At 31.7% G+C, this 13,307-nt stretch overlaps 1 protein-coding gene across 23 annotated transcripts in view; it reads left to right on the top strand.

Annotated features, from left to right (window-relative positions):
* Positions 1-13,307, top strand: part of LOC143062216 (muscle calcium channel subunit alpha-1-like) — a 157,440-nt gene that overhangs the window by 109,059 nt on the left and 35,074 nt on the right. For all 23 annotated transcript variants that reach the window (XM_076234059.1, XM_076234072.1, XM_076234011.1 and 20 more), the window contains 8 exons: positions 265-352; positions 1,388-1,495; positions 2,276-2,328; positions 5,510-5,656; positions 7,162-7,363; positions 7,597-7,755; positions 8,431-8,541; positions 9,017-9,100. In XM_076234059.1, coding sequence (XP_076090174.1) covers positions 265-352; positions 1,388-1,495; positions 2,276-2,328; positions 5,510-5,656; positions 7,162-7,363; positions 7,597-7,755; positions 8,431-8,541; positions 9,017-9,100 — 952 coding nt within the window. The remainder of the gene's footprint in view (positions 1-264; positions 353-1,387; positions 1,496-2,275; positions 2,329-5,509; positions 5,657-7,161; positions 7,364-7,596; positions 7,756-8,430; positions 8,542-9,016; positions 9,101-13,307) is intronic.

Genomic DNA, 13,307 nt, shown 5'->3' with positions numbered 1-13,307 from the left:
GTAAGTATGATTTATTTCATCACCTTGCACTTTCACATTTTGACTGAACAATTTGTTCAAATTTCTGACCAGTTGAACAATTTGGTTTAATAAAACAAATTGCAATTTGGTCAAAATTTTGAATGAATTGCAATTGTTGGATAGCAACACTATCAGTCAAGTCACTGTAAAATAATAATAATAGTGTATAGAATAGGTAACATGCTGTATATCTTTGTTTACAGAAATTAAACAAGTTAAATGTTGTATATCTTTTGTTTTCAGAAATGAAACCATATCTGTAGTAAAGATTCTTAGGGTGCTTAGAGTATTGAGACCATTGAGAGCTATAAACAGAGCCAAAGGATTAAAGGTAGGCAACACACTAATCAGATCACTCATTATAACACCTTCCAAATGACAGGTTTTCACTAAATTTACATGTTTTTGCCTCTATTTAAAAACCTATAATTGTTAAGTAGCAGTTGTGAGAGCAAAAATGATAAACAATATAAGATCTATAAAAATAAAACCGAAAATGACTGAAACCATTGAAAGACACTTTATAGGAGTTTTGGCTTTAAATTTAGGAAACTGATAAAAAAAACACAAGTAATTTTTTAAATACAATTTTTGACTTGCTTTGACAAAGTCAAAAAGCGAGACATAGGTATGCTGTTTCTGGCGTCAGCAACTACTTCAGCCGTGTCATCAACAATGTATTAATTTGTGATTAGTATAAAAAAGAAGATGTGGTATGGTTGCCAATGAGGTCTAGTTTATGGGGAACCACTAGTGGTAGGTCAATGATATTTGGTATGCAGTTATATAAGTATTGACAAATCTCATTGCCATGGAGAATATCAGAGTCATGGTCTATTGGTTTTGAAACTTCGCCTTAGTTAACATGTATTAGTTTGTGATTAATTAAGTTTAAGATGAACTGTTTATTGTAAATGATATTTGATATGTAAATATATTGGCGTTTGCAAGTCTCAGTTCCATGGAAATGATATGGCCCCACCCCTTCATCATGGTTCATTGACTTTAACTTTTACAACTAAATGTCGGTGTTAAGGTTTGTTTAAAGGGTATGACTTATGATTATTAAATGGTATTTGGTATGCAGTTGTATTAGCATTGGCATACCTCATTTTCATGGAGATTGTTTAGCTATCTACCTTCAGTCATGGTTCATTGACTTTGAATATTTGCATAACTTAATTGTTAAAGTATTGTTATTTTGATTTTGAAAATTTACATTATCAAAATTACAAAAAAGTGAGACATATCTCTGTGTTCACAGTTTTTTTTTTTTTTATGGAGAACATTGTATATGAGTTATTGTGTTTAACATTTATAGTTTAAAAGTTGTACAAACTAATGTGATATTTGTTTTGTATTTTAGCATGTAGTACAGTGTGTGATAGTGGCAGTAAAAACTATCTACAACATCATGTTAGTCACATTCCTACTGACCTTCATGTTCTCCGTTATAGGGGTACAGTTGTTTAAGGTACGTATAAACTCTGGTAGATTTACGGTGCTAGTTTTCATGAGTAAGGGTTATCCACGAAATAAAGTGCTTGACATAATTCAAATATCTTATAGGCTTGTATTCATAGCTTCCATAACGATCAATTGTCCTGACAAGACTGATGAAATATATTTCAAGTACAGTTGCGCTGAACCTGAAACGTACATATAAAATAGGTTTGCCATTTTAATATAAATTAGAAGTACAGCTACACATGTCCAGTCATAAAAGTGGCAATGTCCCAATTCAATACAATCTTGTAAATCGTAATTGTTATGTGTGTTGTATTTTTATGTGATTGCTGTTGATTTCAGAAGACTACCTCTGTCTAATGTATTTGTAACTTCAGATTTATGACTGCCTCTGTCTAATGTATTTGTAACTTGAGATTTCAGATTTATTATTTCCTCTGTCTAATGTATTTGTAACTTCAAGCTTGACCTTGGTATAGATAGTATGTTGAACTCGTGAGGTCTTTTGGACTTTTTGTACTGTTGGGTTAAATAGCATTGAAATATACCAACAATTTATCTTATTCCTATAAAGGATTTTAAAAACTTATTGTGTCCTTTAATACATAGATTACCTCAATTTTGCGTAGATTGATTTAATTAGTTTAAAAGTTTCCTTCTGATCTGTGAGGTCAAACTTTTCTACATTTTTGCTTCCTTTGATTGTGTTTAAAAAAGGAAAAAAGTCTTCTGTTATAATCTTGTTATTTCTGTCTTTATTTATTTAAATGTATGATTTCTGTTGTAGGGGAAATTTCACAAATGTACAGATGAATCAAAAGAAATACAAAGTGAATGCCAGTAGGTCTATCATATAAAACTTAATTCTCTATTCATGCTGTTTTTTTTACGTCCGTCGTCTTTTAGACGGGACGTATTATGGTATACTGTTGTCCGTCCGTCTGTCCGTCCGTCCGTCGTCCACACTTCGGACAATAACTCAAAAACACTTTCACCAATTTCCATGAAACTTAAGTGAATTGTTTATATCTATTGACGTAAGCTCCGTTTCGGTTTTTTTTAATTTCAGATTTTAAGTTTTGGATTTATGGGGCTTTATTCATAAAAAAGGGGAGATTTTCAACACTTCGGACAATAACTCAAAAAGGCTTTCACCAATGTCCATGAAACTTTGGTGAATTGTTTATATCTATTGATGTAAGCTCCCTTTCAATTTTTTTAAATTTCAGATTTTAAGTTTTGGATTTATGGGGCTTTATTCATAAAAAAAGAGGGATTTTCAACACTTCGGACAATAACTCAAAAAGGCTTTCACCAATGTCCATGAAACTTTGGTGAATTGTTTATATCTATTAATGTAAGCTCTCTTTCAATTTTTATAAATTTCAGATTTTAAGTTATGGATTTATGGGGCTTTATTCATAAAAAAAAGGGGGATTTTCAACACTTCGGACAATAACTCAAAAAGGCTTTCACCAATGTCCATGAAACTTTGGTGAATTGTTTATATCTATTGATGTAAGCTCCCTTTCAATTTTTACAAATTTCAGATTTTACATTTCCGTGTTATGAATTTTTATGCTTAAAAAAGGGGGGATTTTCCAATTTTGGGACAATAACTAACACTTTCACAAAATTTTATGCAACTTTGATAAATTGTTTATATCTATTGACATAAGCTCCCTTTCCATTTTTATAAATTTTAGATTTTACGTTTTCTTAAGTAATGAATTTTTATACTTAAAAAAGGGGGATTTTATGAAACTTTGGTGAATATATTAATGTAACATCCCTTTTGATTTGTATATATATTTCTAGTTGATCATATAAATTCATTTAAAGCATAAAAGACGAGTTAAAGAGCAACGGGCGTATCATGCGCTAAAGCACAGCCCTTTATTAATAGAAGCCAAACAAAATATGTTTTTAGAATATACTTTATAAAACAGTAAAAATTATAACCAAAATTACCTAATGTATAAAATATGATACAACAAACACCAACACAAGACTCATCAGATAGATTAGAACTACCATTACTATCAACAATAAATAACGTTTGGTCCAGCTGGCTAGACTTGGTACAGGCACAAAATGTGGGAGATAAAACGTTCTATGTGCACACAAGGGGAGATAAATCAGTTTATGTGCACACAACGCGATATAAATCAGTTTATGTGCACATAAGGGGATATAAATTGGTTTATGTGCACACAAGGGGAGATAAATTGGTTTATGTGCACACAAGGGGAGATAAGTTAGTGGGGTGCAATCAACAGTTTTTTCTATGACGTCATTTTTTGAGGGACCATGTATAATTGACCCTTAGTGGTGTTAATGTTAATAAAGATACTTGTATAAAACTAGATATCACTAGAATCAGAATTTTCCCTAGAATCAGAATTTTCCCTAGAATCAGAATTTTCCCTGGGGTGCAATCAACAGTTTTTTCTATGACGTCATTTTTTGAGGGACCATGTATAATTGACCCTTAGTGGTGTTAATGTTAATAAAGATACTTGTATAAAACTAGATATCACTAGAATCAGAATTTTCCCTAGAATCAGAATTTTCCCTAGTTATACCCCCGCTTTAAAAAAGGGGGGGTATACTGTTTTACCTCTGTCTGTCAGTCCGTCCGTCCATCAGTCCGTCCGTCAGTCAGTCAGTCCGTCCCATGAAACTTTCGTCACATTTTTCTCAGGAACTACACATCCACCTTTTCTGTAATTTGGTATCAACATTTATATATGTCAGCCATACCGTGTGATGCGTTTTCAGATTCATCACTTGACAACTTCCTGTTTACCGAACACTTGTCTGATTTTACACATGATAGCCAAGTTGAAAATTTTCGTCACATTTTTCTCAGGAACTACAATACAAGGATTTCTGAAATTTGGTTTCAGGATTTATATAAGTCAGCTATACCGTGTGATGCGTTTTCAGATTCATCAATCGACAACTTCCTGTTTACCGAACACTTGTATGATTTTACACATAATAGCCAAGTTGAAAATTTTCGTCACATTTTTCTCAGGAACTACAATACAAGGATTTCTGAAATTTGGTTTCAGGATTTATATAAGTCAGCTATACCGTGTGATGCGTTTTCAGATTCATCATTCGACTACTGCCTGTTTACCGAACACTTGTATGATTTTACACATGATAACCAAGTTAAAAATTTTCGTCACATTTTTCTCAGGAACTACAATACAAGGATTTCTGAAATTTGGTTTCAGGATTTTTATAAGTCAGCTATACCGTGTGATGCGTTTTCAGATTCATCACTCGACAACTTCCTGTTTACTGAACACTTGCATATTTTTACACTATTAATATTATCCACTTGCGGCGGGGGTATCATCAGTGAGCAGTAGCTCGCAGTTTCACTTGTTTATAATGAAATAAAAATAAATTGTACTTTTAAAAGTATCAAAAAGTTTTATCCAGAGAAAATGGGAAAAACATTGCCTAATCTATGCATAAAACCCCTAGAATGAGGTCATGTGCACACCCATGAAGACATGATACATGCACATTTTTCATAATCAAAACTGTATGAATTTCATAGGTTTTTACCTGGTCTTTCAAAAAATTCTTGCTTCAGAGTACGTTCGCCTGCTCCAAAAAGAGCTACAGTGGCTGCAAATAAGTTTTCATTTTTCACTGCCAAAAAAAACAGTATGTTTACAGTGTTGTCTCCCCTCAAGACATGTATATCTAATCTAATTTTTTAAATTAGTTTAATCATTCAACCTGTTTTGATTGAAGCTAATTAACTTATTTTTACAATCAAATACAAAAAAAAATGATACTTTTTCACCAATTATAAAATTTGATAAAAAGGGACTTCCCTCCATGTCTATTTTAAGTCGAGGAATAATCCCTAGTTTTTTTATACGAGACTGTTTATAGTACCCAAAACTAGATAATAAATACATTTTAAGATTAAGTTAGATCTTTAACTAGATTTACACAGTTAAATAGATAATATACATATATATCTTTATTTCAGTGGTAAATTTGTAGTATTCCCTGATGGCACTATTGATAATCCAAAAGAAAGAGACAGAGTCTGGACAAATAATGAGCTGAATTTTGACAATGTACATTTAGCTATGCTGACACTGTTTACAGTGGCTACATTTGAAGGATGGCCACAGTATGTACTTGTATATAAAAAGTAAAATCACAAAAATACTGAACTCTGAGGAAAATTTAAAACAGAAAGTCCCTAATCAAATGGCAAAATCAAAAGCTCAAACACATCAAACAAGTGGATAACAACTGTTATTCCTGACTTGGTACAGGCATTTTCTTGTGTAGAAAATGGTGGATTGAACCTGGTTTTATAGCTAGCTAAACCACTCACTGGTATACAATCGAATCGAATTCCAGTATATTGACAACGATGCATGAACAAAACAAACAGACACTTCAGTTAATTAATCAGCAAAATACAGGGCTTATTGAATCTTTACAGAATTCTGATCATTAAATACTGTCAACTTTTTCATACTAGAAACATATAAATATATTCAGTTCAATAGATCAAGCCTTCATTTCCTTTTGGTTGAACATATTTCTCAAATAAAATGAGAGCTGTCTTTTATTTGAAGCTTGACCTTTGTAAAAAATAAACTAAGTTCACATAATTAGTGCTAACATTTTATCCTTTTTCTTTGTAGATTACTTTATATATCTATAGATTCACATTTTACCCTTTTTCTTTGTAGATTTAAGGAATAACAGTACTGTAGTTGAAGAGTTACCACTGTCAATTGTAGATTTGACGGTCGCAAATGCAGTTTTACTGGCGACGCGTAGCGGAGACAGTAAAACGGAGATTTGCGACCGTCAAATCAAAATTGACGGTGTCAACTCTTCAACTACAGTACTGTTATCCAATTCTAATGCATTTCAAAAAAAAATGATACGATAAAACTTGGAAATAGTCTAAATTTGACAAATAAAAAAAAATCCGCGAAACTTCATGAATGATTTTGGCGCAAAGACGTCATGGGTAAACGTGACGTCAGACAAATGAAAACTTACAAACTGGAGGTTATAACGTTACCTGTACGCCTCAAATTCGGATAAAATTACTTAAACGGCGAATTAGAGGTAGGTGTTGTTTTATTTTGGATTATATAGTAGTAATCGAACATTTGTTGATTCAATCATTTCAAAATGGTGGTCCCTCCTTAGTTACGCCTGGTCAACTGTGGATTTGACGGCAACTTTTAGCCAATGAAAATAATTGTTACATACAAATTGCATTAGAATACTTTATATATCTATAGATTCACATTTTACCCTTTTTCTTTGTAGATTACTGTATATATCTATAGATTCACATTTTATCCTTTTTCTTTGTAGATTACTGTATATATCTATAGATTCACATTTTATCCTTTTTCTTTGTAGATTACTGTATATATCTACAGATTCACATTTTACCCTTTTTTTTGTAGATTACTGTATATATCTATAGATTCACATTTTACCCTTTTTTCTTTGTAGATTACTGTATATATCTACAGATTCACATTTTACCCTTTTTTTTGTAGATTACTGTATATATCTATAGATTCACATTTTACCCTTTTTTCTTTGTAGATTACTGTATATATCTACAGATTCACATTTTACCCTTTTTCTTTGTAGATTACTGTATATATCTATAGATTCACAAGAAGAAGATCTTGGTCCAAAGCACAACTTCCGTCCAATAGTAGCTGTGTTCTATTTTATCTACATCATTGTGATCGCTTTCTTTATGGTTAACATCTTCGTAGGTTTTGTCATCGTCACCTTTCAGAATGAAGGAGAGCAGGAATACAAAAATTGTGAATTAGATAAAAATCAGGTGAGAAAGAAGTTATATAACAATAAAACTGAGGAAAATAGAATAGTTCATTACATAACTACTTTTAAAACAAGATTTATAGTCTAGTAATTATAGATGTTTATTTCTAAATCATTTGGGCAATGGTGAATTGTTGTCTCATTGGCAATCAAACCACATCTCCTTTTTATATTGGTTTGGGGTCATTTGCATGAGATACACACAATTAATGAACTGTTTTAATACACTTGCAGAGAAAATGTATAGAGTTTGCATTAAAAGCCCGACCAATGCGTCGATACATACCAAAGGCGAGGTGGCAGTACAAGATATGGTGGTTTGTCACCTCTCAAGCATTTGAATATGGAATTTTTACACTTATTATGTTAAACACTGTTATATTAGCTTTAAAGGTGAGTAAAATATATTGATAGAAATAAATTTCTCACTGTTTTCTACAATTTTGCTTTCTTCATGGTTTGAAATTAGAATTACTTTGTATGCTTAAAATTGATCATTGCAAGATATCATATGTAAAGTTGATATCTTCATTTGATCTGTTTTGGTGATAATGTATCACATCACACTACTCAAGCTGGTTTTTCTTAATAGAGTGGAAAGAGAATGAATGATGTTTTAATAAACCCATTACCAATGGTCTTTCCAACCTTACGATGGTTCTTGGCTACATTTCATCATAGGACTTCCATCAGATGGTAACGAAGAAGCAGATCCAATAATCTATAAATCTGTGCTTGTCAATGTAGTTTGAAACCATCACTAGTGCCCTGAAGTTTGTGTCACTACTAAAGCAAAATCAAAATGAATATTACAAATAATTAGAATTAATTTGTATGCTTAAAATTGATCATTGCAAGATATCATATGTAAAGTTGATATCTTCATATGAATCACAATTTTCTTTTTATTGAGCTTGCAACTATGTTGTTTCTGTTAAGAGATTGGTACTCCAGAAAAAGGGTATTTGAAGAAGAAAAAATGACAATGGATATAATATACTTTGACTAAGAAATTTTTAATTGCTTCATTAATGAGTTATCTGTAGATGCTATATTTATCTTTTTCAGTATGACGGACAGTCAGATACTTATTCCAAAGCATTAGATTATCTGAACATGATCTTCACTGGTGTATTTACAATAGAATTTGTACTTAAACTTATGGCATTTAGATTTAAGGTAGTAACATATTTTCTATTCTTGATGAAGTAGTTCTACTATTGTAATCATTAGCTAGTCAACACTGTGGTTGAGAGTTTGTATCCTGCCCGTTCAGGTGCACTCGACTCCAATCTTAATTGACTAGGATTGTCAGTTTTCCTATCGAAAGTCTGGATTTCTTTGGCACTCATACTTTCTCCACCATTAAAAACTGGTTGCCACAAAATAGCCCAAAAGTGGTGCTAAGAGTGGCATTAAAATACCAACAATTAATCAATCTATTCTTCATGTATAAGAAGACATCATGGCTGACAGTCAAATTCCAAATAAAAATAAAACCTGAACATTTGATGACACCAAAAGACGATTTTATGAAATATTGTTTTTAAATTGTAATTGAGGAATTTGTTTTGTAATTGTAATTGAGGAATTTGTTTTGTAATTGTTAGTTCATCAACTGTTTTTCTTTAAGTTCTATATGACTGCTTTTCAGAACTACTTTGGAGATCCCTGGAATGTATTTGATTTCATCATAGTCCTAGGAAGTTTTATAGATATTATATACACAGAAGTAAATGTAAGTATCAGAATGATTCAGATCTTAAAGAGTTGATGCACATCATATGAATTCATCTTGCACTTGATTTCTTGTCTTGTTCAGAGTTTTGTCTCTTGTACCTGATTTCTCTCAGCCATTGTCATGCAGAGTATCTTTAGCTTACCTTTCATATTTGAATATTTTGTTTAATCCTGTTGATTTTATAATAACATACCTATCTAAAAATGTAAGTAGAAAGTTCTCGTGCAATAATTCTTTGCTTAAAAAAATCTTATCTGCTTAACTGCATTCACGTCATCAAAATATTTCTATTGTTTGATATAAGCCTGTTAATTGACATTTAATTGAGAAGATGTCCCACAACTCGGAGAATGACTAGCTATGTATGATATATATATTTTTATATGTTAAAAATTTTAAAAAAATCTTGACAAAAATAGTAAATTTTGCCTGCCTTGCCTTGTATTTAAATCTTGACAAAAGTTATAAATTTTGCCTGCCTTGCCTTGTATTTAGACTTCTAAGGTAAGTTATTTCTCTATTTCTTTTTTCTTCAAGTTTTTAATTAAATCACTAACGTATCCCAGTGAGAATGGTAGAAGGCTAGCTGCATCTTCTGCCTAGAGCAAACTACAAGTCTACTCTCTATAGTTTAATAATTCTCAGCGTCACACAAATAAATTATCTCTATCAATGAAATAAAAAACTATTACAAAAAATCATGATATTAATGATAATCCTAATAGAATTTTCCATAGCCTTGATATAAGAAGAACAGTATGAAACATATAGAGGGAAACTAAACAGGTGCTTGCTATTTTTACTTTTAATTGTTCAATATGAAATAGCTGATAATTACCCATATTTAAAAAGTTTTACTTATTTTGAAAAGGAGCTGTACAACATAGAAGGGAGAGAAGGCTCTTAAATATGTTTATGTCAAAGAAATTATAAAATTTGATCATAAAAGGAAGGTTGGGATTGATTTTGGGAGTTTTGGTCCTAACAGTTTAGGAATTAGGTGCCAAAAAGGGCCCAAATAAGCATTTTTCTTGGTTTTCGCACAATAACTTTAGTATAAGTAAACAGAAATCTATGAAATTTTAACATAAGGTTTATGACCACAAAAGGAAGGTTGGGATTGATTTTGGGAGTTTTGGTCCCAACAGTTTAGGAATTAGGGGCCAAAAGGGTCCAAAATTTAACTTTGTTTGATTTCATCAAAAAATGAATTATTGGGGTTCTTTGATATGCCAAATCTAACCGTGTATTTAGATTCTTAATTTTTGGTCCTGTTTTCAAATTGTTTTACATTAAGGTCCAAAGGGTCCAAATTTAAACTTAGTTTGATTTTAACAGAAATTACATTCTAGGGGTTCTTTGATTTGCTGAATCTAAACATGTACTTAGATTTTTGATTATGGGCCCAGTTTTCAAGTTGGTACAAATCGGGGTCCAAAATTCAACTTTGTTTGATTTCAACAAAAATTGAATATATGGGGTTTTTCAATATGCTGAATCTAACCATGTATTTAGATTTTTAATATTTGGGTCTGGTTATCAAATTGGTCCACATTGAGGTCTAAAGGGTCTAAAATTGAACATTATTTGATTTCATCAAAAATTGAATTCTTGGAGTTCTATGATATGCTGAATCTAACCATATATTAGATTTTGGATATTGGACCATAAAAGGTAAATGTCCAATTTAAACTTTAATTCTTTTTTAAGTTTAAGTTCTTAGACCATTCAGTCTGTTTCAGAAACCTATGTTGTGTCAACTATTTTATCACAATCCAAATTCAAAGCTGTATCAAGCTTAAATGTTGTGCCCATACTTGCCCCAACTGTTCAGGGTTCGACCTCTACAGTCGTATAAAGCTGTGCCCTGCAGAGCATCTGGTTATTGCATATTATGAGTATAAAAGACATAATCCAGCAAATAATTTTGACTAATAAAATATGTGCAGTTTATTTTCTTTTGATATTATGTTTTTATAAACATGAAGTGTTGCACAGGCCTTCAAGTGACGCTAATACAGAACTGAACATGATGTAAAAATAGCAGATTGGCTATACCTATATAGGGAATGATTTGTTTTCTTGGATCACAGTTTCAATACAATAGTTACCATGGCAATCTTTTTCATAGACTAGATAGAAAAAAAGCTCTATGTCTGTTACTTGTGCAATATCTCCTTCAACACCCCCCTTTAATTTTTTCTACATCTAAAAAAACATTGATTAAAGAATTTTACTTTGAACAGCTCATTGTAATTGGACATTAGGCAATCAACAATCAATCTTATAGATGCCACTTCTGTACAAACTTACTGTTGTGATTGTCAAACTATCACATAAGGTTGTGATTGTCAAACTATCACATAAGGTTGTGATTGTCAAACTATCACATAAGGTTGTGATTGTCTAACTATCACATAAGGTTGTGATTGTCAAACTATCACATAAGGTTGTGATTGTCTAACTATCACATAAGGTTGTGATTGTCAAACTATCACATAAGGTTGTGATTGTCAAACTATCACATAAGGTTGTGATTGTCAAACTATCACATAAGGTTGTGATTGTCAAACTATCACATAAGGTTGTGATTGTCAAACTATAGAGAGAGAGTAAGATGTAGATTTGACTAGGTTTTTATCCATCACTATATTTTGCTTCTTTAAGGCAGCTGCACATATATATGTATTAATAGCTCTTAGATATGATGTTGTGGTTTTTTTTTCTGTCATTAGATCAACGTAAGCTTTTCAATCATTTTCTAAAACTTCATATTGTAACATTACTCTAATAATAAAATAGTTTTATTTCAGAAGTGTTGTAGATTTTTTTAACATAGAACTGTATATATGTATTAATATTGACTTATATATTATATAAATAGTGTGTTGAATGTAAATTGTATTACTCAGAGTCTTGTTGATTTATATTCAAACCTTGTTTGATCATTTTTGTTACCACGCTACAATTTTTTCCATATCAATGATGGTATGACTTTTTTTACAGTTCCATAAAAACATTTAAAAAAAATATTTCATGAATGACATTGTGTTTTCTCATCTTCCTTGTTTAAGACATTCCATTCAAATGAAACACAAGGTAGCCTCTGACTTGTTTAAGACATTCCATTCAAATGAAACACAAGGTAGCCTCTGACTTGTTTAAGACATTCCATTCAAATGAAACACAAAGTAGCCTCTTCCTTGTTTAAGACATTCCATTCAAATGAAACACAAGGTAGCCTCTTCCTTGTTTAAGACATTCCATTCATATGAAACACAAGGTAGCCTCTGACTTGTTTAAGACATTCCATTCAAATGAAACACAAGGTAGCCTCTGACTTGTTTAAGACATTCCATTCAAATGAAACACAAGGTAGCCTCTGACTTGTTTAAGACATTCCATTCAAATGAAACACAAGGTAGCCTCTGACTTGTTTAAGACATTCCATTCAAATGAAACACAAGGTAGCCTCTGACTTGTTTAAGACATTCCATTCAAATGAAACACAAGGTAGGCTCTGACTTGTTTAAGACATTCCATTCAAATGAAACACAAGGTAGCCTCTGACTTGTTTAAGACATTCCATTCAAATGAAACACAAGGTAGGCTCTGACTTGTTTAAGACATTCCATTCAAATGAAACACAAGGTAGCCTCTGACTTGTTTAAGACATTCCATTCAAATGAAACACAAGGTAGCCTCTTCCTTGTTTAAGACATTCCATTCAAATGAAACACAAGGTAGCCTCTGACTTGTTTAAGACATTCCATTCAAATGAAACACAAGGTAGCCTCTGACTTGTTTAAGACATTCCATTCAAATGAAACACAAGGTAGCCTCTGACTTGTTTAAGACATTCCATTCAAATGAAACACAAGGTAGCCTCTGACTTGTTTAAGACATTCCATTCAAATGAAACACAAAGTAGCCTCTTCCTTGTTTAAGACATTCCATTCAAATGAAACACAAGGTAGCCTCTTCCTTGTTTAAGACATTCCATTCATATGAAACACAAGGTAGCCTCTGACTTGTTTAAGACATTCCATTCAAATGAAACACAAGGTAGCCTCTGACTTGTTTAAGACATTCCATTCAAATGAAACACAAGGTAGCCTCTGACTTGTTTAAGACATTCCATTCAAATGAAACACAAGGTAGCCTCTGACTTGTTTAAGACATTCCATTCAAATGAAACACAAGG

This window comes from Mytilus galloprovincialis, chromosome 1 (assembly GCF_965363235.1).
Source record: "Mytilus galloprovincialis chromosome 1, xbMytGall1.hap1.1, whole genome shotgun sequence".
Lineage (NCBI taxonomy): Eukaryota > Metazoa > Mollusca > Bivalvia > Mytilida > Mytilidae > Mytilus > Mytilus galloprovincialis.
This window is presented reverse-complemented; position numbering and strand designations above follow the sequence as displayed.